Genomic DNA, 27,555 nt, shown 5'->3' with positions numbered 1-27,555 from the left:
CAAAAAAGATGTATTTGGGGTTAATGGCATAATTCCACAATGACTACTTACTAGTTCAAAAAGCAGGGAGCAGCTGTCTCGTTCAGAACATAGCCTGGTCACAGCTCTAAAAAATGTCTGATCATGCGATGGGATTATGTGAAAAATCAAATATCGGCCAATATTTCACTGAATTTTTCAACACTTAAACATCATTATTGATATCGACCTCAAAAATCCAGCATCAGTCAGGTTGTTTTCAAGAAGAAATGACAACAACCTTTTGATCGTAGCTTGAAGAGATTCTTTTTTAGTTAGATTTAGTCTTTACAACCGTTTGTAAATTATTTTGTGGTGGAATCTTTATTTTTTAATCTACTCATATGAAATATAAAATATACAGAGTCAAAACATTTTAAAATTAAGTCCTACGCGAGGTAACGAAAGTTTCTTTATGGTCATACAGAGATACCCATCATCCACAGAGGTCTACAGTACCATTTTTGGAGAGAGTGTTACTTTGACATGGAGCACCAGTGCGACCTCTTAAATCATTATGTGTGTCATGTGAAACACCGGAAGAGAGTGAGAACTGGTGTGTGTGTGTGTGTGTGTGTGTGTGTGTGTGTGTTTTGCTTTGCCCGTGACATTGCTCCATCTGCTCTTCTTGCCGAGACTCTGCTTTGCTCTGCCTGTGTCTCTCCAACTTTTGTATCGTCTGGTTTGACATCGGAAAATGCGACTGGCGGCAGTCCTTTTGTCGGTCAGCCAAGCTGGATCAAATCCTCCTGTGCAGGTCTGATGTTTCTGCATCAAGCCAGCAGTCACTTGCTTCTCTGTAGTCAAACAGCCACCTTTAGAATTTAAAGTACCTGTATTCTGACCTTTATAGTGAATGCATTGAAGCGACCCGCGATCAATGTGTACTTTTCAAAATTAGGTATTAACAGAGTAAGTACAAATTACATATCAGAAAATAAGATTAATTGGAGTACATTCACAGGAAGTATAAAACATGTTTCCTGTGTCCCTTCTACATTACAAAATCCTTCTAAATTGTGAGGGAAATAACTTAATTGTTTGATTTTGGGTTGCTGGAAAAAAATCTTGACAATTACTATAATCAAATTAAGGATGACTCCGATCACATACAGACTCAAAATCAAGCAGTTTTGCTGTATCACTTTGGAAAATTGGCAAAATATAAGTTACGCATTTGCCGGCAGTGGCTCAGTGGGGTGGCAGTAGCTAAGTCCACAGGGGCTTGGTGTGGTTTCAAATCCGTGTTCGGAACAAATATGGAGCGTGAAGAGGTGCCAGTACCTCCTGGGTGCTGCCAAGGCGCACTTTGAGCAAGGTGCTGAACCCCCAACTGCTCAGGGTGCCTGTCCAAGGCATGCATACGTCCTGTTTGTGCATGCGTGTGTATCTCAGGCCTGCGTGTAAATGACAAGACAGAAAAATTGAATTTCCCCTCAGGGATTAATAAAGTTTATCTTCTTCTTTTTCTTGTGCACCTTAAAATATCTACATTTGTAAATACTCCAGGTATAATCATGTTCAGCTGCGAGCACCAGCAAGCTCAAGTTGGTTCAAGTGGTTCTCCTAGAATTTGTGCTGGCGCCCCTAAAATGTTCAGTAGGGTGCCCCACTGCTACGATTTGAAACTGTCAGTCTGGAGTCCTGCTCTGGGGCCTCACGTCATGTCATGTCTCTGCAGTGAAGTGTGTCTCCAGCAGCCTTGACTCGTGCTGTGATGCAACACACCTGAGAAAAGATGAAAAATCTCTCAGAGATAAAGAAAAGCTTCATCTTTGTCTTCGCCTGCGCCTCTGTTCTGTGGGCATCCTTCTGTTTCTGTCTCTCCTTATCTCTCTCTGTTTGTCTCAGCTGTCTGACACTCACACACGGCAGTGATAAATTATAGATTACCTCCTGCCAGGGGCCATCCATCATTGGTTCTCCTTGACGAACCTGTTTACTCGGCCCCAGGCGAGCATGGCTGGGTTTTGCCATCGATTTGCGGTGGTAACAGTAGAGGCGGTGTTTTGAAAATCCATTCAGTCTTTTATCAATGGAGGTGTGATTAAAGAGGCAAGGCGGAGGAGTTGTTTGGATAAATGAAAGGGTTTGAAACTGAAACACTGTCAATGTCACAGTGCTGAAAGTTCACTGGAGGGAGTGACTTCTGTCTGACTGCACCGTCACAGCTGTTGGTATGAATGACAAATGTGTCTCTTATCTTCAGTTTCAAGGTGAACTGTAGCCTGAAACAACATTTACTGACTTGCAGCAGTCAGTATATTTAATTAAGACATAAAAGGAGCTGCAGTGCTCAGCTTTGATGGATGAAACCAGGCCCAAATTCAGCTGGTTTGAATTTGGAAGAACTGTGGAATCATTAAGAAATCTTTTTTTATTTAGCTTATTGATTAATGAAAATGACTTTTGAGCAGAAAAGCTTGGACCTGTCTATGTTGCACGTTATACACGTAAATGCAACATTTAATGTAAAAACCTGGTGGATGGAGGCATGCAAAGAAGAGTGGTGTTCCTCTTGCATGTTTCTTTCAGCTGGTTTTAATATCCGTGGTCGTGGTCGTACCCATTTCCTATACTTAAACATTTCTTTAAGAAGTTGCTATGTTTAATAATTTGCTAACATTTGTGATACACCTTGTTGAGCTCACCAGTAGGTGGCAGCATAACCTGTCTGCAACCCAAATAGGACCTGGAAAGAAAGCCGTTGTTCAGTCTGAACCATGTTCAAGTAAAAGCATGTATATGTGTGTGTGTGCGCCCGGTGCTGCTACAGCTTGTATGTTTTTGCTCAGTCCTGCTGGTGAAGTTAATAAAACGACACTTTTCTGCACCATTAACACCGTTGCTGTCTGGATGGTAGAATACCAGCAATCTGGTAACTCACTGGCTATCTGTTTGATGGTGATAAAGGTTCCAGTGTAGCAAGTGGATACCTTGGCCAAGACTTCCAATTCCTTGCACTGGTTAATTCGGCTAATCCCTAAAAACAGATATCATCCTATATTTGCAGACAAGAAAATCCAATAAAAAGCTAAATTGTTGTCGCACATTCGCCAAGGGTTTCAAGATTGCATGTCGACCATTGGGTTCTACCTGTGTTGCTCCCCACATGGACTGCTTACCTGCAGCTCAAACATGATTCGTCAATACTACTCAGACTAGAACACTTTTGATACCAAAACCCTTGCTAACCTCTGCAAATCTGATTATAGAGATTGTGATGCCAGAAGCCAACCATTGGTGGGACATCCACCTCCTCTTGAAACAGACAAAATTTAACTTGTGCATGATAAGATAGAGCAGTGAAACTGGTCCAGCCATGGGGTCCAGATTTCTCTTTAGTAATTTCTTCAAGCTCCACAAAGTTCAGTGTATTCAACATACTTGCATTTGGTCGTGTCATTGAGCTAGTTAGCTGTCTCTGTCAAAGTGCTGGAAATTCACTGTACTTCAAAATAAAGTGTGTGACACCTTTGCGAGTCCCTTGCAGTCCAATCAGAATGGATACAGGACCCACCAGTTGGGAACCACTGGGATAGAGAATATTATGTGTACGATACTTTCTAGACAGCCACATCTTTTACAAATAACAGCAGATTACAGACTTTTTTTTGGTCTAGATCTCTCAAACTTGTTCTTTTAGAGCTGTGACAGCATACTTTCCTATTTTAAGGTGTCACTATGCTCAAAATTAAGTATAAAGTCAGCCACCCGAGAAAAGTCCAGAGGTAATAGAAGTTTGAAAATGGGGATAATAGTGCACATTTTTGAACAGTCTCTACAGACAGGCTCATTGCACTTGGTTGTTCACATGGAAGAAGAGAGAAGTCATTGTGTGAAAAATAAAAGAGAGCTTGAAAGAAGAGTTCAAACCCTTCCTACTTTCTCAAGACTTGGCTCATCGCTTTGTAAACTGTGTGTGAATGTCTGATTGTCATTTTCAGAAAGTTGCAGAATGCAGCTCTTCTAATTCCAGCATCTTAAAGGTGTGGGAGGAGGTTTTAGACACTGTTTGACCCTCTGACAGGCTCTGCGGTTGTAGCCCACTGACACCTTCACAGTAGAACTGTAAACTTATTCTGACCAACAAAGAGATGCAGTGTATTAACATGTATTTCGGTAAAACTACACGTGATTGGAAAACACTGAGCACACAGATGGACAATGGAGATGAGGGCTATGCTTAACTTTTGGTTTGCCATATTTCTTTGGGCGTTTAATTCTTTTTTCCATGGAAGCTTGTCACTGTTGGTATTTACTGTAACCAACATTAATTCAAGCTGACCACAACCTTTGTGTTTCCTCAAGGACAAATCACTGGTTGTTTTTTTTTACAGGCAGCCATTAAGGTGGTTTGGTTTTGTGTGTACAGCACTTGTTACACATCTTGGCAAAGTGCTGTCTGAGTAAAATTAGACAGCAATTAAAGCAAATGTTTTACTGGGAACAGTCAGTGACCGTACACACACTCAGTATGACTTTCTCCAGGCCTCCTCCTCACTGAGTTTCAGTAGCTGTTGATCGAATGTCATGTGTTCGCTCTGTAGGTCTTTGAGCCGTAGACCTGCAGCCTCAGGAGACTTTAGCCTGTTTACAAAGAGAAAAATCTCACTTACTTCTCCCCCGCTGTGAGCCTGACATAAAAGGCCACAGTTGCCCTGGTGTCGGTGCAGCTGTAGATATAAAGTCAGCAGTGCTCAGGGACGGCTTCCTCTTATCACACAGTTGTACAGTATCGGCTCTTTGCTTTTGTTGTATCCTCATTACTCATCCACTGAAACCTCCCTCTTTCCTCTTCTCTCTGCAGCTCCCAGAGAGTGCGAAGAGGACGAGTTTCACTGCCAGAATGGCTACTGTATTCGCAGCCTCTGGCACTGCGATGGCGACAACGACTGTGGGGACAACAGTGACGAACAGTGTGGTAGGTACACATATCTACACACATACACACACGAACATCATCATGCAAGCACGTCTTCATCCCCACAGTCTTATCAATATGACCTGAGGTTCGTTTGTTTATTTCTGACCAGACATGCGGAAATGCTCGGACAAAGAGTTCCGCTGCACAGATGGCAGCTGTATCGCTGAACACTGGTACTGTGATGGAGACACGGACTGTAAGGACGGATCAGATGAGGAAAACTGCCGTAAGTTACTCTGGGTATTTGTGTGCGTTTAAGAAAGACACAGGAAGAAACAGGGCTTAATGCTTCTCAGGGTAAAGCAGCTACACACAGGAGCACTATCCTCCTGAGACCTGAACTTTTGTTTGGTATGCATTTTTGATTTTTCCTAGCTATTTGGGATCACTAGGACCCAATAAGTATATAAAAAAAATCAACTTTGTCAATGATAATTAAGTTCCAGTGTTTTCAAAAGAGTACTTCCTAATAAACAGTGTCTTAGCTTGTTGCTGTTGCAAAAAAATGTTGGCAAATCAAACTATAAACATTATTAATCATAAATAAACAAGTTTCAACCATAAAATGTTATTAGATTTTGTGTCTTTAGTGTCGGGATCAGCTGCAGACTGACTTAGCAGAGATGGCTGCCACCTTGTTTTTACATGGATTGGTGTACTGTGCTCTTACTACCAATAGGTGGCACAAAAATGTGTCCACGAAGGAGGACAACAGGTCTAAGTTAAGCAGAATGAAGTATTAGCTCAAGTAAACCCAAAATTTGATGTCCTCATATGACAACACAGGGTCTCAGGAGGCTTTGCAACATTCAGAACGTTAATATAATAGCAGGCAGCTCTTTGCTATTGAAAGACACAGTGGAGTAATGGCGTCCTGAGCAGAGAGTGAAGTACACTGTAAGCACTATTCACGCTATTAGCATCGTTAGCTGCTAGCGGTTGGCTCAGCCACCTCCATATTGAGAGCCGAGTGCAGACAATCCCATACCAGACTGTGAATCATTGATTTGCTTTGGATGTTGAGCTCCTTTAATAAATGTTTATGCTGTCATGAGACTGCACGAGTGTAAAATAATGGTTTAATGAAGGGGTTCAATGTCTTTCTCCGCAAGTTATTGTTTATTGTGTTGTCTTCCTATAAAGATTTTCAGCTGAGTGTTGATGTAGGAGTGTCATTATATAATTGGGTCAATTCAGAGAAATAATCGGCTACAGCTAAAAACTAAAGCAACCAAAATGTGTTGTTCATGAGAAGCCTGACAGCCCATCAATTACTGTGTTCACATAACGTACTAGTTTTGTTGTCTTGTCATGTTAATGAGAAGTGAGAAGCTCAGTTTCCTGAATCTGTGTAAAAGAATCCAGTTAACGTTGCTCATTTTTTATTTTTTTTAACTGTGTTTTTAATGGAGGTTTCATAACAGAGCAAATGTATCAAACGGGGAACTTATCTCTGGAGCAGCAGCGGCAGGATGAAAAGAAAACCCATTACTCACAGCACCTGCTCGTCCTCGTATCCAAAATAATCCAAAGGCAGGCTGAAATAAGTTTCCACATCTGAACAGTACGCAATTTGTGAAATTCAAACATCACAAGAGAGTGTGTTGCCTCCCGGCTGCAGTATCATGAATCAAAACTGTGGCCTCAAGAAGAGGACAAATCTGATTACTGACCAGCTGCATGTAAACTAAGATCTTCTAGTAATCAATTTACTGCAGAGCATGTAAACATGTTCACTGTCTTAATAGAGAGCCGAGCTTCCTTCATTTCATGTATAGTTTCTGACAGACTCTGCAGAGGAGAGTGGAAGCTTCAAAGAGCCTCAGACAGCCAGCTGCCGCACCATCTTTCCCAGCATCTGTTTAACATGTATGTGTATGTGTGTGTGTGTGTGTGTGTGTGTGTGTGTGTGTGTGTGTGTGCAGCCTCAGATGTGATGGCAGCCACCTGCAGTGTGGAGGAGTTCCAGTGTGCATACGGCCGCTGTATCCTGGACATTTACCACTGTGACGGAGACGACGACTGCGGAGACTGGTCAGATGAGTCGGACTGCTGTAAGCACGCACAAACACACTTGCAAACTTATGAACTGACTTCGGGTGTTTGTTAACTTCAAACCTCAAAGGAATCCACAGTTATGACCTATATATTAGTATAGTGCATGATATTTCAGTTTACGTGTACATGGTAAAACCTTAAATCTATTTCTAAATACAGTCTACATCACAAACTCTTAAAAGAGGAAACATTTGGCAAATATCCCTGCACAAAACGTCCTCAATTTGAAGATCTAAGATGCAAACTTGGTGGAAGTCCAAGAAGAAAACAATACCCATTGTTACAGCGGAGCGACTGATCCAGCCTGTCCTGCTGGTGTAAAGCTCACAGCGAGCGGCTGCACGTACTCTCTATGATCCATGGCAGCGCTCTTGGCTCTCACTAAACAGCGTCTTGAGCAGGAGAAGAAGCTCCTCTGGGAGACCAGTCCTCTGTGTTGCCGTTAGATGAGAGTTAAGTTTCTTTTCTCCTTCTGGCAACTGTCTTTCCTCTCTCCAGCCCTTCTCCTTTTCTTCTTCACTCTTTCCAGCCACACACTCCAATGGCACTGCTGCACACATGTCCCCAAACAGCGAGTCATCCTCATGTCCTGCAGCTTGCAGAAGAGGTTCATCTGTAGTTTAAGAGTGCATTATGGGCTTATCTGAACGGGAAGTTTAGGCATTAATTATTTTAAGTGGTTGCATCAGGCCACCAGGAAGTGCGCCATGCTTTGGAGCCAGTTTTTCTAGTGGTCAAACTGTGGAATTACAACTTCCTGGGTGTGTCACGTGATGCCATTGGGCCCAGGAAAACTTTTCCCCATAGACTTACATTATTAAAGAGACATCTGTAAATCAGTGGATATGTTTTTTTGAACACCACACCCTCTGCAAAATGACGAGTTTTCCTTTCAGGATTTGATCCATATGGTCTGATAAGATTTGTTAAGTCTAAAAGAGCCATACGATTAAATCATTTCATTCCCATTCACGTTAGCAGAGCGCTAAAACAGAAGTAGCCAGCTCGGCCTAGTGCACCTGCTCTATGGGCGCAATAATGTGGAAGCAGCACTGATCATCTGGGTCATTTTATGTGGGGCCATTGAATGTTTTTGGCTTCATGTGCCACTGAGCAACTTTTGTAGAGATGAACGAGGTCCTGCCTCCAACGCTGTGTCCAGTTCTCTTTATACATCTGTGGGTTGCACCGATTGAGCAAGTGGGCACTGACTGAATCGATTTTGATTATCCTGTTGATCATTTCTACAATTCACTGATTCATTCATTCATTTGAATGCCCAACACAGTTTCTTTGAGCTTAAGGATATTGTCAAATTGCTTGATTAGACCGGCCTGCACATCAAAAACTCAATAAAATTCAGGTGAAATTGGCAGAAAAACTAAAATTTTCATATTTGAGAAGCCAGTTCAGCTTCAAATCTGGTCAAATGACACCGACGCAGTCATCATGAAGCCCTACTTTTTGGTGGTTAAAACTTTTTTTAAGAACTTTACCCCTTTATTCATAAATATGCGATAGCGTACAGAAACACATCGGAAAAACATCATAATGTTCAGTGTCGATTTCATGTTATAAAAACCGGTTGACGTCAGGCTGAGCTGAGGAACAGCTGCTCCACAGCATCTGTCAGAACTGGAAAACATTCTGTCTGTTAGATCTTTTCTGTCACTGTATCTCACACACACACACACACACACACACACACACACAGTGTGAAGCCATGGTCCTGATTAACACAGACTATCATGTTTCGCGCTCCTCACTCCAGAGACGCTGCCTGCTGCTGACAAATCTCTCAGCATCTCCCTCCTCATTCTCTCCTCTCTGATTTCTCACGTTTGTTTCATGCGCTCATTGTCTATAACCACCCACCACATCCCCCTCTCTCTCACACACACACACACACACACACACACTCATGCACAGTGGGTTCCCCCTTTGATGTGTTTATCTGCAGCGCGATAAGCACAGCTTCAAGGTTTCGTAATATCATTTGGTCATGTTAGCAGACTGAGCTGCTCTCTGTTTCTCCCTCGTATCCTCCCACACCCAGGTTTTTTAATTGCTGCCTCACTTCTGAAGTGTTTAACATTTCTCTTTTGGAAAGTTGAGCTGGCATCAAAGCTTTTAAAAAGTTAAAAAACAGACAGGAGGAAGGTCCTGGAAATACTTAAAATAACTTTGCAGTATAAAAACAAAAGCTGGTGCACATATCAGATCCAGATAAATCAGGTATTGCGGAAGACACACACGGTTGGTTTGCGTGTGTCTTTGAAAAGTCTCACATGATAAAGATTTAAGAATGCACACAAAATCCTGTTGGTGACTTCTGCACTCAGTAATGACAGGACTCTTTGCGCCGCATGTTGTATTAAACACCAACAAGGTTAATAGATCAATCCACTTCCTGTCTCATGTACTGAAACCAGCTGGATCTCATGTTCCCTAACTGGTCATTTCCTGCTGTCCTGCGCTCTGAAACATCCCATTTATTCTTATTTTTTTCATATTCAGTGTTATTTGTGACCAGAATTTGCTTAGTGTTCACTTTTTTTAGTGCATAAAATTCTCTAAATTTCATTTCAAAAAGTCTGAAGACGTCTTCTGAAACATACAGATAGTTTGTGGACACACACACACGCTCACACACACAGAGGAGGCATTCCTCAGAGGCATAAGACGGCCCATCCTCAGACAGCATTCCTTGGCATCGACTCTCCAGACACATGAAGGGCGCTTTGTTAGAGAAGAAGCCTCTCTCACTCCCTCCCTCCCCCTTATGTGAATGCACACACACACACACACACACACATCCCAAAACACTCACACTTGCACGCCTTGTTACCGCTTGCGAACACTGATACTGCTTTCGGCTGCATAGCTGAGCAGATGAAAGAGCATCGTTGGTGTGTGTGTGTGTGTGTATGTGTGAGGGAGGGAGAGAGAAAGACAAGGAGTGAGATGAAGGGTGGACGAATCATATTTGAGTGTGTGTGGGCGTCAGTGTGTTCGTCGGCATCCCACGCTGATTCTTGTGACCTATAAGTCTCTCTCTGTGGGAGAGCCACCTGCTGTTTTGCTTTTTTGATCATCTCTGTCTCTTGCCCAGCTGATAAGCCTGCGCGGGGATGCTTGAAGCTCTGCAACATCTCCGTCTGTTTTTTTCCATGCCTTTCTTCCCCCTGCATTCCCTCGTTTGCCATTTTGTTCCTCCCTTATCTCACGCCCACTGTGGCTTTGATGGGAGCCGACTCGTGCCGTCAGGAGGAAACATGTCAAAAGAACACACGCACATACACACTTGCTGGGATTTAAGATGCTTATGTTTGATTCAGCTTTAATCTTCTCGTCCACCTCCGTCCTCATCTGCTGCCAGGTTGAGCTTCACTTTGATCTGATCACATGTTGAGATGTGGTGGGAGATTTAAAGGTGGGACGGCTATGATCTCTAGTCAGGGATGATCATAAGGCAGCCAAAATAAACATAAGCAATTAATGCTTATGGGGAAGGAAATATCACTGGTATGAAATGCTGTTACTTTGCGTTTTTGCACTTGTCTTTTTCACTTTTTATGGAGAGCATAAAAAGTTACTTGTATTCTGTTCATATGACAATAAAACATCAGTGGTCAGATCTAAAACCCACCCGATTCCCATGGGCATAAATTATCGTAAAAAAAAGAAAGACGCGATCTGAAATAGCCCCGAGGATAATTAGACCTGATCCAACACATGGTTGACCCAAACAGACCCGGACAGTGAGACGACCAACACTGGCAGCAGCACAGTGCTACATCTGTCAACAAGCAGCCACAGTTTATAATGGCAGCAACACATCATTCTTTTTCTGTCACTTCATGGTTCAAACTTTTACTCCTGAGACCAAGTGATCAAAGCTGATCCGTACACCTTCCTAGTACCAGGTTGGACCCCTTTTGCCTTCAGAGCTGCCTTAATTCTTGGTGTCATAAATTCAACAAGGTGCTGGAAACATTCGTCAGAGATTTTGGTCCATATTGACATGATGACATCACACAGTTGCTCTCATGATGAGAATCTCCTGTTCCAGCACATCCCAAAGGTGCTCTATTGGACTGAGACCTGGTGACTGTGGAGGCCATTGGAGTACAGTGAACTCATTGTCATGTTTGAGATGATGTGAGCTTTGTGACATGGTGCGTTATCCTGCTGGAAGTAGCCATCGGAAGATGGGTACACTGTGGTCATAAACGGATGGACACGGTCAGCAACAATACTCAGGTAGGCTGTGGTGTTTAAACCATGCTCAGTTGGTACTAAGAAAATCTCCCCCACACCATTACACCACCAGCAGCAGCCTGAACCGTTGATACAAGGCAGGATGGATCCATGCTTGCAGGAGCTAACAGGAGTGGCACCTGGTGTGGTCTTCTGCTGCTGTAGCCCATCTGCTTCAAGGTTGGACAAGGTGTTGTTGCTTCAGAGATGGTCTTCTGCAGACCTTGGTTGGAACCAGTGGTTATTTGACTTCCTGTTGCCTTTCTGTCATCTTGAACCAGTCTGGCCATTCTCCTCTGACCTCTGGCATCAACAAGGCATTTTGGCTCACTGGATATTTTCTCTTTTTGGGACCATCCTCTGTAAACCCTAGAGATGGTTGTGTGTGAAAATCCCAGTAAAGACTCCCAGCTCATCTGGCACTAACAACCATGCCACGTTCAAAGTCACTTAGATCATCTTTCTTCCCCATTCTGATGCTCAGTTTGAACTTCAGCAGGTCGTCTTCACCATGTCTACATGCCTATATACATTGAGTTGCTGCCACTTGATTGACTGATTGTGTTAACAAATATATTCAGATAGAACGGAACATTATCCAACCCAATCAGACTGAATATAATTTGGGTACTACATGGGTTGGAGTCTCTGTTACTAGGAACTGAGAGGATCAGTTGAGACCTCCATCTTGTATCTTTATTCAATTGTTAACCAGCAATTTTCTTTCAACGCTGCTTTTTGAAAACAATGCGAGCATGTTTAGCTTTTTTTACATGATAATAAACACTTAGAGAAAAACTATATATTTTTTTACCACCCCTAAAAGAAGTTGCGCATTTAAAAATGATGTTGTGACCTCTCATGAAAGTTTTCACCCCGAAGTTATAAACCACTGATGAGCTACAGATTTAAGTTATAAAGATGTTTTTCGCTGTAAAGGTGGTGAAATAACAGCTGTGTTGCCTGCTGTGGTTTCTGATGTCATTCTGTGTGTGTGTGTGTGTGTGTGTGTGTGTGTAGCTTCCCACCAGCCATGCAGATCAGTTGAGTTCATGTGCAGTAGTGGGATGTGCATCAACGCCGGCTGGAGGTGTGACGGCGAATTCGACTGTGACGACCAGTCGGATGAGAAGAACTGCAGTGAGTAGCTGTTCTCATCACAATAACTGAATAAATATGTGCTCAATATATGCATGTCTACTTTTATATTCCTTCATATTCAATCCCAGCCTTTTATCTGACCTCATGCTGCTGATGGAAAAACAAGACGATCACTCAGAATATCTGAAATCACCTGATCTAAGACCCAAAGGATAAAACGTGTATGTTTCTGTGTGTTTGTGTTGCCTGCAGCCACGTCCATGTGCACAGCCGATCAGTTCCGCTGCGGCACTGGACGCTGCGTCCGGTTGTCATGGAGATGCGATGGCGAGCCTGACTGCTCCGACCGCAGTGATGAAGAGGGCTGTGAGAAAACTGGTAAGACTGCAGTTGTTATCTTGTTTTCAGAAGCTAAATATAACACCGGCTTCAATGGTAGCCATGACAACGGCTCAGAACAGCCCTCCTCTACTCACAAACTCACTTTAGCCTTCTTTCTTTTATTTGGTCGAAACACACAGTTGCTTTCAAACAACAGACTTATCAGTTTGGCAGATCCTTCGCTGGGGAAACACCAACCTGTGGACAAACTACAGAAACAGGCCTGTGTGTTGAGATAGAATTGAACAATAAACAGGCAGCCGAGAGGAGGGAGAGATGGAAAGATTTAACTCTATTTTTGGATACTATCCATCTATAACCCGAGCCATGATGGTAAAGGAGTTCCAGATCACTTTGCATAAACCTCCTGAACCCTGATATTTCCCTTAACTTTACAGCTTCAAAGATAATATACATTTGTTCTCACTCAGTACAACAAGTGTTTTTTTTTCTGAAATGTCTTTGTTTTTTATTCGTAGCACTTCATTTATATGTAATGAAATATTAAAATCCATGATGTCATTTTTATGGCTGCACGCTTGCATCAAATCAAAATGCCATTTGCATCATTTATACTTTTCCCTGTTTGTCCTCACACGTAAGAGGTCTCCATTGCCCCGTTTCCACCAAACACTTTCAGTATGGTACCTTTGGAACCAAAAGTGACTCTTCAGAAATGGTACCTAGACCCAAGGTCCACCTAGCGGTTCCACCACAAACAGTACCCTGAAATGTGGGCGGAGTTGTTGTCACTCACTGCTTGGTCAAACACCTGCTGTATTTCCTGGCTCTTCACCGGTGACACAGGTGGAAGTCTGCACCTCGTTTATCGTCCACAGAACGAGGCTGCACGCCCACATTTTCAGAACAAAATAGAACAGGCTGCAGTGAGACTCTCTCTCCATGGGATATTTAAAAATAGCGGGTTTGTGCATTTAATCCTTCTCAGGCAAGCTCAGGGGTTTAGTGTTACTGTAGCCGACAGGAACGACGCTCCATGACGCTTTTTTTTTCCTCCGACTGAGGATTAGAATATGTGCAGGTCACATGATCCGGTCGAAATTAATATTAAATGCTTAAAGATCCACTCATTACTAAAAGTGTATGTCATTGAAGAGTGACTTTGACTTCACTGTAGTTTTAAATTGTCTAAGTTGTCATATTGAAATTTAAGGTGTGCTGATGGATTCACATCATAAGCTCATGCATTGAGTAACATTACAAGTAAATGTTCCACCTTAAAAGTCGCCGGCAGTCGGCCCAGTGAATTAAATTATTTTTTCTCAGACTCCAGCTGCTGTGAGAGGCAGCAAAACATCCTTTCATTTTATAGTTACAGTTTACTAATAAAACTCTCCACCGTATGAACAGTGGTTACATGAGCCTCAAAACCAGACACAACTCAGCCCTGAGCAGAGTGACCGTCCTCTACTGACCAATTAGACTGTAGTGTTCACAGCTCCACCTTTTAGTACCAGATCTGTGTACTAGGTACCCCAACAGAGGGGGGACCAAACATGGGGACGGTACGGAACAGTTCCATTGGTACCATCCACAACTTTTCACTGTGGAAACTGAAAAAAATGTGTACCAAACTGAACTGAACTGCCATGTGGAAACACGGCTCAAAGACTTTCAGATAAATGGTTAATAAACAGTTACATATAACGATATACTCAGGTGGTGGGCCTGATGTGGAAGGGGAAGTTAGTGGAAATATAAAACACTTAAGCTCTCATATTTAATAGAGATGTACTCAAAGCTACCACTTTTTTTTCTCTGCAACGTGTCATGTATGAGTAACAATTTGTTAAGTGAAGAGCAGAGTGGGAGATAAAGAGCTGATGCTATAATTGTTCTATCTGTGTGTGGGACTGCAGAGTGTGAAGACAGTTGTCTGTTGTCTCACGGGATATTTAATCATACCTTCCCACAGAGAGTCCCCCGTGTGCTCCTGATCAGTTCCAGTGTGGGAACGGACGCTGTATCGGTCAGAGGAAGGTGTGCAATGAGGTCAACGACTGTGGAGACGGGACTGACGAACACCCACATCATGACTGCCGTGAGTTGATATAGTATATCTGGATGTTAAGTCTTTAAATTCAGCCTTTATCTTCCCCTTAGAGCATGCATGAGTCTTACTTTGAAGGGCCAAGACTGCCATAGCAATGTCTGAGTCATTAAGACTGATTAAACTTAATGAATGTTAATTGAAATTCTCGTGGCAGGCATGAAAATGTTTGTCAAGGTGAGATTTAGGTGGCACTCGAGGAAAGGTCAAGCTGTCTGCAAAGTAATTTAATGGCAGTCTGGCCTGTGTTTGTTGAGCTATCTCAGCCTGCACCACACTGCCCGACATCACCACCCTCAGGCCTCGCTGCTTAAAATATTTCAAGGCTCTGCACCAGATGAGTCATACTTTTTTACAGCATGTGGTTGTATTTATACTGAATCAGCATGCTGTGTTTATGTTCCTGTAATGTTTCCGCGCCGCATGCAGGTCCGCGCTCCAGCGAGGGCAACTGTAACCAGAATAACGGAGGCTGCTCCCAGAAGTGTCAGATGGTGAGAGGACTGGTCCAGTGCACCTGTCACACTGGATACCGACTGATGGACGACGGCAAAGCCTGCCAGGGTACTTGTGTGTGTGTGTGTGTGTGTGTGTGTGTGTGTGTGTGTGTGTGTGTGTGTGTGTGTGTGAGAGAGTTCCTTCTGTTAGTCAGTTTGTCTTTATGTCAGCAGGATATCTCCCAAAAATATTTCCATGAACTTTCCGGAGAGTTAAGTTTTAGGCTGAGAATTTATTGATTAGAATTTGGTGTGGACCTGAATCTGGGATTAGTTCCACGAGTTTAAAGTTTTATTGCCAGGATTTTGAATCTCATGGAGAGATAATCTTTGTTTCCACATTCTGCGAGTGTTTTTGCAAGGTCAAGAAATTAATTTAGAATTTAAGGGGCGTAACGAGACGTAGGAAGTGTTCCAAAAGTGCAAATGAGTTTTTCACCTTTCAGCCCCCTCAGTGCACATGCTCTGTGTCTTGAAATCATTGTTAACCCTGCAGGAGTTTGACGCCAGTATCTCTCTGTCCCTCCCCTCTTGTCCTCTGCTTCCGTTCCAGATGTGGACGAGTGTGCCGAAGAAGGCTACTGCAGCCAGGGCTGTACCAACACGGAGGGGGGGTTCCAGTGCTGGTGTGTCCAGGGCTACGAGCTCCGACCTGACAAGCGCAGCTGCAAAGCTCTGGGTAAAAACCACTGTACTTTATTTCAACCTTGACATGTGACCACAGAGAAGTTGCTGGGGTTTGACCTCCAATAAAAACACGGTTGCGTAGTGTTTATACTTGCTGCAGCGGTAACTGTATCCATTCCTCTGCTCCGGGGTCTTTACTCAGAATGAGGTTGGCTCATTCGGAGGGTCTGGACTAGATTTAGATAATGCAATGAAGGTAGAGTGCAGGCCTGGTACAGCAGCCCATCAATCTGCGGCACACCAGAGTTAAACCCAGGTCAGGACTGTCTGTCAGGCAGCTGCCAGGACCCTGACCTTCACCTCCAGTGAGATTAATGCTTGTTGTTATTAGAAGTGACCATCGGTCCTAACTCAGACTTTTTGTCTCTTTGCTTACTCTCCAACTTTCACTTCATGTTTGGTTTCTCACTGTTTTCTTTTCCACTTTAATTCACATCGTTCCGGTTGGTCTTTCCGACCTCCTTTAGGTCCAGAGCCGGTGCTGCTGTTCGCCAACCGCATCGACATCCGTCAGGTTTTGCCGCACCGCTCCGAGTACACCCTGCTGCTCAACAACCTGGAGAATGCCATCGCCCTGGACTTCCACCACAGTCGCGAGCTGGTCTTCTGGTCCGACGTGACGCTGGACCGCATCATGAAGGCCAACCTCAACGGCTCCAACGTGGAGGAGGTCGTCTCCACTGGTCTGGAGAGCCCAGGTGGGTACAGCAGCCAATCGGATGCAGGTTCACATGTAGGACAACAGGCCCATTTGTCATTCATCCCATTTATTAAACTCGGCTGCTTTCTGTCCAAGTATACTCTGCTCCCACTCACTTCATCAATCACCTTCTTCATATATGAGTTCAGCAGTATGACATCAATGCTGTTCAGACTCAGTTCTTTCTGTCTTATTTCCACTCTCCATGTTTTTTCTTTACTTTCTTGCATCTTGCTTCAGTATCTCTGGTTCTTATGTACTCTCTGTGTCCCTCTTGGTCTGTTTGACCCTCTTGCTTGTTTTGTCTTTAGTAACTTTCTCTGGCACCACTTTTTTCTTCTTTACATTTTAACTTATATTTTTTAAACTTTACTGATGTCATGATGCTCAGATCACACGTTGTAAAAGCATGTACATGGAGACTAAAGTAAATAGTACATACAGTGAAATGACACTTGAAGGAATAGTTAAGCATTGTGGGAAAAACATTTATTTGACTTCTTATAAAAACTAACTCAGAGGTGATCGATAATAACCTTGTATCTGTGTCAAGCTTTGAGCTAAAGTTGTATTTTAGCTTCCTTAGCTTAGCATAAACATTGGAAGCAGAGTGAAACAGCCAACCTGGTCTGTCCAAAGTGGAAAATACAACCACTGATGATACACTTAAAGCATTTGCCAACACGGATCTTTTGTGTTTAAGACAAACAGCTAACTAAAAATGGAAAAAGTCTCTGTCGGTCGATCTGTGTTTCTCTATGTATGTCTGTCCTTCAATTTTCTTGACAACAGTGCATCCGATCGACTTCACACTTGGCGGGTGTATTGCTGACGATCCAAGGAAGTTGTAGTGTTGAATGGGAACTCTTGAGATCTACGGGACATATTAATTAGTGGTGTGTTGTGTATTGAGAGGGGACCCTTCTTAACTGTTACACCGCGGAACTGCGTTCTGGGTACAGCTCGCTCCCGTCACTTGCCACAATACATTTAAGAACAGAAGAAGAGGGCGTCAGGGTGGTGCAGTGGTTAGCATTGTCGCCTCACAGCAAGAGGGTTCCTGGGTAGAATCCAGGGTGCCCTTCTGTGTGGAGTCTGCATGTTCTCTGCGGGTTCTCCGGCTTCCTCCCACAGTCCATATCTATCTATATCTATCGCTTTCAGACCTGCGATAAAGTGGCGACCCCGCCCTTGCCCAACGTCAGCTGGCATGGGCTCCAGCTACCCCATGACCCCCAACAGGATAAGCGGTTATGGAGAATGAATGAATGAACAGAGGAAGACAGAGAGAGCTGATGTCACATTGCAACATTTTAAGTATCAGTAATCAAACTTTTGGAATGAGTATTTTATTCCTGGAAATAGCCTGATCCCAAATAGCTAGCTGTTAGCAAAGGACATGTATACTCCAGCTGCTGGGGGATGCAATGATGTCATGGCAGGTGTATTGATTAGGACCCAGCAAAATACAGTGTTGAGTATGAAGTTGTTTGGATGAGTGGCTTTAGAGAAAGCTGCAATCAGCAATCAGTCCGTACCGAACAGGCACGTTTTGAACTGACACTGCACTAGTGGAGACAGTTTTAAAAATGACTGTTGTAAAACATGACATAGCACAAATTAATATAAAATAGGCCCATATTCTGTCAACATTCAAATGTTTCTTTCTCTTTAGGTGGACTGGCCATAGACTGGATCCATGACAAGTTGTACTGGACAGACTCAGGAACGTCCCGTATCGAGGTGGCAAACCTGGACGGGACACACCGCAAGGTGCTGCTGTGGCAGAACATGGAGAAGCCCCGAGCCATTGCTCTGCACCCCATCGAGGGGTACGAGTCCAAACACACACACACCCAAACTGTATAATTCACTACAGATGGTTTCAAATGCACACACACTCATATATACATATCCCCTCTGGATGTGTCCCAGTTGTATTGTACTGTAGCAGCAGAGCAGGGATTAAAGTTTGGCAGCACAGCAGTGCCCACAGGTGAGCATCTGTGTGGAACAAGTATTTCATGAAAGGGGCAGCAGTTAAGTGTGTTTTCATCCCCGGCTTCATATGCTGCAGTGGCAGGAAAGAGTTTTAGATGAAGCCCCAGAGAAATTTTAAGCTGGAAAACTCATTCAGCTTATTAGGCAGCTCATTTGCATGGGATAATTGAAAAATATATTAAAAAAAGTAGCTCTCCCCTCTGAGGTCGGTCAGAGCAGATGAATGATGATGAGGAGGACATGAATGTCGAGGACAGAGGAGACTTTTTATTTAATCAGGCACCAGCTGTGTCTTAAATCCTGACGGCAATCTGTTTACCTCCTGACAACAAGTGAACAATAAGTAAACAACAAGTAAACTAACTGTGACCGTCCCACTTTCCACCTCAGTAAGATCTACTGGACGGACTGGGGCAACACACCTCGCATCGAGTACGCCAACATGGACGGCTCCAACCGGCGGGTCATCGCAGACACACACCTGTTCTGGCCCAACGGCCTCACCATTGACTACGCTGGCCGCCGCATGTACTGGGTGGACGCCAAGCACCATGTCATCGAGAGGGCAGACTTGGATGGACGCAATCGCAAGGCCGTCATCAGCCAAGGTAAACCTCCGGGGTCTAGCACCAAGGAAGTTCAGAATTGTTTGTTGCTGATAGAGCTGACATATTGTTAAGAAACAAGCTTTTTGGTTCTGCTATTGATATCTGTAGAGCAAAGTATAGACATACAACTCCACTTCCTTCCTTGACAGTTTCATACATGTTTAGGGTTTTTATGATGGAGGGGAACTGGTGCCTAAATAATGGGGCTGAAACATTCATAAACTCTTCCAGATATCGCAGTACAGGTGTTTATTAGTACAACAAAATTGGCAAAATGCTTTTTAATGATGGCTCAAACTGTGGTTAGCACCTGTTGCCTGCAACTCTACATCTTATTAGCTCACTGTGGCTGTTTTTCTGTTAATCTTTAAAAGAACGTTGCAAAATTATACCGAAAATTTCCATATCTTTAATGAAGATACAGTTCCTCACATAAGGACTCTGCAGTTGCCAGTTTCAACAGTAAAGGCTAGAGGAGGCTGCAGCTGCTTCACAATAAAAGCCTTATGGCTGGCTGGTGGAAACCTTTACATATTCATAGGGATGCACTGATACGGATTTTTTCAACCGATAATGAGCCTTTTAAAAGCTTGGTGTTGGATGTTAGCCGCTGTTGCTAATTAGCTCGTGCTAACTCTCTGGAGATGGTCCTTCAGCATTGTGTCTAACTGGTGTCGGGTGGTCCGGGTTCAGACCCTCTGCGCAACCCTGTTGTTTCCCTCTGGAACTGTGAAAGATGTCCACACCGCGACATGTTTTGCCCTCTAGACAGTTGTTGTTGTTCTTCTTCTCTGTGTTTATTGGCGGCTCGCAAACCAAGTTTAAAGGTACATGTACCAACACCTGCTATGTCAGGTGTGTAGATGCTCCCTTGTTAAGTCAACGAATAATGCATAGTTATAAAACTGTCCCATTATCGGTTGATAATTTATCGGCCCAATATGTATCAAGCATCCCTACTTATGCTGTAACACTATGACATGTTATGTTTGCATTAACACAATTATAACTGCAGTAGTTCAGCACAAGTCCAGGCAGATAGGATGAGACAACCCATAATACCGTGGTCTCATTGTTGATGGAGATTATCTGGCACTTGGTTTAGATATTTTGGGGGAAGCACGGAAGAATCACAGAAATCATGGTAACTGAAATCTTCAGAAAATTGAGGCCTCTGGTGTGTGTGACATACTGGAACCAAGAATCAATAAGCAGGATTGGTGTAGCAGAAATGTAAACATCTCCAACCATATTTCTGGTGTCTTGTTTTTTTCATTGAAAGCTTTGAGTGAGCTGGAGAGTAATAGGAGAGATGTGGTGTGCAGAGGTCTGGCGGGACTTCAGATCCTCATTAATTACCACACACACACACACACACACACACACACACTCAAAGAAACACAAACACACAAGGGGATAGATATAAGATGTAGCATGCTGACGCTACTTCATTATACAATGTGGAGTTAATCAATGCCATATTTCCATTAAAGAGCATAGGCATGTGCCTACCACTGACATACACACACACACAGACTCCATAAATAACAATGTAAAGCTGTGCGTGCCTCTGTTCATGTTGTTGGTTCCTACAGTGAAGCCCACGCTGTGTGTATGCACTTAAAGTGGGGATCTGGCATTTCCAGACGTAAGAAGGCAGACTACTGATCAGTCACAAACACACTCTGGCCTTCCTCTGAGGCCTCGTGTTGCAGTAAGATGTGTCCATTACGTCTGTACATTTATCAGGTTTAGCTGCTTCCAGTTTGGGACCTTTCTCTTTTTTTTTCCCGGATGAAGTGAAACAAGTGTGGAAGAGTGAGTGACGATCAAGAGTGTTTAAGAGTGTGTGTGTGTGTGTGTGTGTGTGCGCGCCATCAGCCCTGTGAGCTCTCCTTAATGATGTGTGCTCTCAGGATAAAAGGCTGTAATTGGCCCTGTCCTTCCTCCACAGCCTCTCTTTGCTCAGACAACACGCCGGACAAATGGGCAAATGGGACGTTCGCGTGTGTGTGTGTGTGTGTGTGTGCGTGTGCGTGTGCGTGTGCGTGTGTCTGTGTGTGAGTGTGTGCATAGTTACATTCAGAGCCTCTGTGTCCAGGAATGTTAATGAGTGTCTATGTTCCTACACCTATAGTTTTCTGTGTGTGTGTGTGAGTGTGTGTGTGAGAGAGAGAGAGAGGGAGAGAGAGAGAGAGAGAGAGACCATGTTAGCTGGATGTGTGCCAGCTCCTCTGTCATTGGAGCCGGACAGGAGGCGGGTGTCACGGATAACGCCGCTATCCAGTCTGCACACCTGTGCAGATGGGGGAAGAGAAGAGAAGGGGCTGTGTGTGTTCCCTTGTGCTTGCTTGTGTATATGTGTGTGTGTGCGTGATCATAGAGTACATCTGCCTGAGGACAAATGCTGTTTACTGCAGTGATGCCTCACAATGAGTCGTCTGCTGCATGACGATACACTAGACCTCCAGTCAGTCCTATAAGAAGTCATTTTGAGACACCAGCAGAACAGTGCCCCCTTGTGGACAACAGGTCTTAACATAAAGTCTTAAATTTCACTAACATACACAGTTATTGCCTATTACAATAATAAGTCTACTCTGCAGTGGGGTCATAAAAATATAAAGCATTCTTCCTCTGGAGGGAAGTAATGTGCTCGTTAAATTTATGGGAATTGGCCAACTAGATTGAGATATTAAGTGTGCAGAGGTATTATTCCCTGAAAGTGACAATGGAGATAAAGTAGTGGAAAAGGTGCTTCCTCTGGAGAGGATGTCACAGTGCTTTCTGACACTGCCACCAGGTGTCACCAAGTCAAAACAGTGGCTTGAAAATGTGATTAGGGGGCGTTGGTGGCTTAGTGGTAGAGCAGGTGCCCCATGTACAAGACTGTTGCTGCAGCGGCCCGGGTTTGAATCCAGCTTGTGGCCCTTTGCTGCATGTCATCCCCTCTCTCTCTCCCCCTTTCATACTTACCTGTCCTGTGCATTAAAGGCAAAAATGCCCAAAATAATATCTTAAAAAAAAAGAAAAGAAAAGAAAATGTGATTAGTTTTTTTAAAAAAAATCTGTTTTGGTCTTAATCAGTGGTTCCCAAACTTTTTTAGACCACAGCACCCCTTAAAACAATTTATTTTTGGCGTAGCAACTTGAGCCACCGAACCAAAATTATATTATAGCCATTCGTTCTTGGACGTACAGACAAAAGCCAATAATGGCATGTGCAAAAAAACATTCAACAATTTCTACAATCAGGCTCTCACCTCATCTGCGTCGCCAATTTCCCGTTTCCAAAATGTTTGCAGACATGAGTTAAAGATTGTCCCATCGAGTCTGTTTTTTAGGGCTGCAACTAACAATTATTTTCATTGTCGACTAATCTGTCGATTATTTCTTCGATTAGTCGACTAATCATTTTATCGAAAAATGTGTTAAAATGTTGAAAAATGTCGGTCTGTCTCTCCCAAACCCCAAAATTACGTCATCTAATGTCTTGTTTCATATTCACGCCAAAGGGTTTTAGTTCACCGTCATGGAGTGTGTAAAGCTGCCAATATCTGAACTCAAGAAGCCGCAATAAGAGTATTTTGGGGCACTTTTATAGTACTTTTCTATGAAAAATGACTCAAACCGATTAGTCGACTACTGAAATAGTCACCGATTAGTTTAATAGTCTATTAGTCATCAATTAGTCGACTAATTGATGTAGCCCTACTGTTTTTTTAGATCACAACTTTTGTGTGGGAAGTGGCGTATGCCTCTTTCAGGCCTCGTTTTGTGCGTACGCAATGTTTATAAATGAGACCCATGGTCTGTACAGGTCCCTTCACCACTGAAATCATACACAGGGCTAACCAGGTTCACTTTTAGTCTTTATGATTAATTTTATTTCATTAATTTGTCTGTTTTACTACCATTTTTGTGATGACATCATCTTCTCAGCTTCAATATTGTGAATTATTAAGTATGCATTTTGGTTACACTTTGTAATAACCATTATTAATAAATGGTAAATTAATAGTTAATTGACTGTTAACAAACAAATTAATAACAGTAAAATAACTATTAACTAAAATGTAATTAACAATCAATTAACTATTTCTTAATGATGTTTTTATAATGTCATGCCTAAATTTCCAGTAGAAGTTCTGAGTTTGGACAGGGTGGGCTTTTCTATTGTTCAGCTTCACAAACAAACACACACGACAGAAAGTAGCATCACAGTAGTTTTACTTGGATTGTCTTTTTGTAAATGACATAAAAATCCAGTTAGCTTAAAGAGGAATGCGTTTCAAGAAGGAAACATCAAACAGTTTACCACCAAAATTTCTCCATGTCGCAGTCCATCACGCTGTAAGCTGAGCAGCTTTCTGTCCACGTGGACATGAGGTGTCGCCAATGACCTGAAGATAGAGAGTGTGACAGATTCAGGCAAGGCGTGAAAAGACTGGGAAGTGCCACATGTAGGTTAAAGGGGACATTACTGTGAAGGCTGGTGGGACGTTTGATGCCCTGTCGGCCTGCAGCTGCTCCTCCAGCTGTCCCGGAAAACAGGAGCAGGAGGGGTGGGAGTGGGGGGGCGCAGAGACGACAAAGAAGAAGGTGACCGTATCAAAACCAGGCGCCTCGTAGATGTGGATGACTCAGAGGAAGGAAGAGGGTGCACTGTTGTCTCCCTCATGTTAGGATAAGATCAGAAAACACACACATTCAGCCGGCATCACCTCGAACACACCTGGACCTGTCTGTGGAGGAGCGATACGGAAAACTTTACACACATTGATTTCAGATGTCTTCACTGTTTATTTTTTGTAATAACTCACAAAATTACTTTGCACTTCTTTCAATATTCTCTGACCAAACGGTTCCTGATTTGAATCATGATTTTGTCTGTTTTTTAATCCAGAATATTGTTTTGGGATTGGTACCCCCCCCCCGTATAGCTGTCATGAATAGGGAACTAGCTGTAGAGACCAAATTAGATTTTTGTACCAGGCTGTAAACCTGTTTATTTTTGCTGTAAAGTTGGACATTTCTTCTTCTGGAGCCAGCCTCAAGTGGCCATTTAAGGAACTGCAGTTTTTGGTACTTTTTGCATTGGCTTCATTTATCAGCCCTGGAGCTTTCTGCTTGGTATGCATTGCAATTGTAGTCATCAAGGTCCAAGTCCACAGGAAATTAAATACAACACATTACTAACAAGTTGATAAATTAATACAAAATTTTTTTAATTTAAAAAAAAAACAAAAAAAAACAGGGCGCCCATAAAGTGTTTTCCATGTCTTCCAAAATCTGTTCATCTTTTAATTAAAATCAGACACTAGACAGACTACTCAAGTTAGTTTGTATATATATATTATCTGGTGCTAATATGGTGATAATCCAAACTGGTACTGTGAGATATAGTTCTGTCTCAATATAGATGAAAAGGGCCCAACATAAAAGTCATTGCAACAGTAATGTTTTAACCAGCCAAGAGGGCAGTTTATCATGTTTTAACCAGCCAAGAGGGCAGTTTAGTGTGTTTTTTGGCTCCCAAGAGGGCACTTTCGTGCACATTTTGGCTTCCAGGAGGGCACTTTGGCTGCCAAGAGGGCACTTTATCGCACATTTTGGCTGCCAAGAGGGCACTTTATCGCACATTTTGGCTCCCAGGAGGGCACTTTAGCGTGCGTTCTGGCTCCCAGGAGGGCACTTTGGCTGCCAAGAGGGCACTTTAGCGTGCGTTTTGGCTCCCAGGAGGGCACTTTATCGCACATTTTGGTTCCCAGGAGGGCACTTTAGCGTGCGTTTTGGCTCCCAGGAGGGCACTTTATCGCACATTTTGGTTCCCAGGAGGGCACTTTAGCGTGCGTTTTGGCTCCCAGGAGGGCACTTTGGCTGCCAAGAGGGCACTTTATCACGCACGTTTTTCAACAATTGGGCCACGAGGCCACCCCCCTCGCCTCTGCAGCAGCTGCTCCTCTCATCCATTGATGTGATCTGATCAGTTACTCTGCTAGGGACTCAAACTCCACAAACTGCTGCTGAGGGGGCGAAAAACACTCATGAAGAGTTCTGCCTGCTCTAGATAATTTAATTACTTCCAACTTTGAACAAAGCTTTGAGCTATTAGGAAACATTTTCTGAGGGTAAACTGAGGTAAAATGCATTCTGCACTAATGTACATGCCAACCAAATAGGCATTACTAAATAGTTTGTTGCTCATAAAATACATAAAAAGATTAAAATGATAAAACTTTTGAATGGTTGAGCTTTACACTCCAACACACACACACACACACACACACACACACACACACACAATCACTCTGGTCCTCGTGGCTCGTTATCATTCTGGTCTCTCTCCACTTTTAGCCATTTACCACTTGACATTTGTGCCGTGCTGTAAAACACTGTCATTAAATGAGCAGCTCTGTTTTTAAAAGCCCTGCACCAGCATGCCCGCCACACCACCACCACCACTACCACTACCACCTCCACCACCACCACCACCGCCGCCGCTGCCCTGTGTAGTCACAGAAATCACTTTTTCCAGCCATTTAGCGCTCTCGTCCACACTGGTTTTGCAGCTACTTCACCAGTGGAGGATTAAGCTGGAGAGAGAAAGACAAAGTGTTTTTGGACGAGTGTGGAGGAGTCAGCCCGAGCAGATGTTCCCAGCGGAGCCAAATCTGCGAGGAGTTCCCTGTTACACATGTTAGTATTTAGGCCAGGGTTGCACTGATAGAGGATGTGAACACTGATGCTTTTGGACACAAGTGAACAGTTTTTACAAAGACAAAAACAGTCAGACATTCAAAGCCTCAGTTTAAGTTTTAAATGTAGCCAAAGGCCTGAAACTTATTTTCACAATCAGCTTCACTTACTACAAGCAGTGGGTTTTTATAGGAGCGCGTTATGATCTGCCAAAGTTGGAACAACACATTGTAATAAATATTTTTTTTCTTTTTGTGATTGTTTTTAGGCATTTTTGCCTTCATATTTGACAGAGCAGAGACAGTTTGGAAATGCACGGAGAGGTCCCAGGGTGGATTCAAACCAGGGGCGTTGCAGTAGTGCCACATGCGCTGTAACCTCTTAGGTACCAAAAAGTACAGCAATGACACATGGATTTTAGACATGAATGATTCTTGTATTTATGTTTTCTCTGCATTCTTCTTACTGATTTGAAGTGAGCGGGACAAAATGTCACACAAAGTGACATCGGCTAGACCAGTGGTTCCCAACTGGTGGGTCATGAGTCTGTTCTGAATGCACCTCAAGTGACTCGCCACATGTCAAGTTCATAAATAACGCACTTTATTATAGTAGTATAGTGAATTTTCGGTACAGAACTTTTATTTTGAAGTGCCGTTTTCTGCTATAGAGTGAGTGACTAACGGACAGCTCCTTGACAGAGACAGCAAACTAGCTGGACGACATGTCCAAACGCAAGTATGATGCTGAATATATTAAACTGTGTGGACCTTAACTAGTGACTATGGGAGAATCTGGACCCCCTGGCTGGACCAGATGGGAACCACTGAGCAAGACTGTTATAACTGTAACTTTGAGTATTTCTCATTTACTTTGAAATGTTTATGGCATCCTGTTTTTGAAATATTCAACACAACAAGGCCAATAAGAGAAGTCCCATGTCCGCCAAAGTATTCTGTGCTTAAAAGAGAACTACGCCCATTTTCAAAATTCATACATGTTATTCCAGTGGTCAAAGACAGTAAAAAAATATAGGTAAACATGAGCAACTCTCCAAAATCCAAAATAAAAACTTACCAATACTGTTATCGATATATCCATTTTTTCCCCACTTAATTTTAGTGATCATCAAGTCTCTTCTATAGTGGAATTAACATCATATTATACATGTATATGATGTCCCACCAGCAGATGGAGACATGAAATATACCACTTTTCAATGTTTGTAATATTTATTCATTGTGCAAAATAAGAAAAAGCATGTTGGCCGATTCCGATTGTGATATTGGCTGATGACATGCTGATATTATCATGCATCCCAGTGAATCGGTAAAGTTGTTCTAGATGACACAGAGAGCACTCAGGGGATTGCTCTGAGTATATGGGTACATTTTTTGTTTCAGAACTGAGAACACTGCAGTAGAGTAAAGCTCATTTGGGGTTTAAAAAAGAAAACAAACACTCTGTTGGTCCGCATTCATTGTCTATGAAGCAGCTCCAGACTTCATACTTGATGACTCATAAGTTTGAGACCCACTTATCTGGTT

General features: G+C 43.1%; 1 protein-coding gene across 3 annotated transcripts in view; it reads left to right on the top strand.

Moving 5' to 3' along the window:
- The window catches only part of lrp4 (low density lipoprotein receptor-related protein 4), a 156,851-nt gene that overhangs the window by 104,322 nt on the left and 24,974 nt on the right, over positions 1 to 27,555 (top strand). For all 3 annotated transcript variants that reach the window (XM_033622077.2, XM_033622068.2, XM_033622087.2), the window contains exons 4-14: positions 4,829 to 4,942; positions 5,055 to 5,171; positions 6,871 to 6,999; positions 12,284 to 12,403; positions 12,617 to 12,742; positions 14,682 to 14,807; positions 15,246 to 15,380; positions 15,867 to 15,992; positions 16,468 to 16,698; positions 18,376 to 18,532; positions 19,092 to 19,309. In XM_033622077.2, the coding sequence (XP_033477968.2) occupies positions 4,829 to 4,942; positions 5,055 to 5,171; positions 6,871 to 6,999; positions 12,284 to 12,403; positions 12,617 to 12,742; positions 14,682 to 14,807; positions 15,246 to 15,380; positions 15,867 to 15,992; positions 16,468 to 16,698; positions 18,376 to 18,532; positions 19,092 to 19,309 (1,599 nt within the window). The remainder of the gene's footprint in view (positions 1 to 4,828; positions 4,943 to 5,054; positions 5,172 to 6,870; positions 7,000 to 12,283; positions 12,404 to 12,616; positions 12,743 to 14,681; positions 14,808 to 15,245; positions 15,381 to 15,866; positions 15,993 to 16,467; positions 16,699 to 18,375; positions 18,533 to 19,091; positions 19,310 to 27,555) is intronic.

Source organism: Epinephelus lanceolatus, chromosome 2, assembly GCF_041903045.1.
Source record: "Epinephelus lanceolatus isolate andai-2023 chromosome 2, ASM4190304v1, whole genome shotgun sequence".
NCBI classification, from domain to species: Eukaryota; Metazoa; Chordata; class Actinopteri; order Perciformes; family Serranidae; genus Epinephelus; species Epinephelus lanceolatus.
This window is presented reverse-complemented; position numbering and strand designations above follow the sequence as displayed.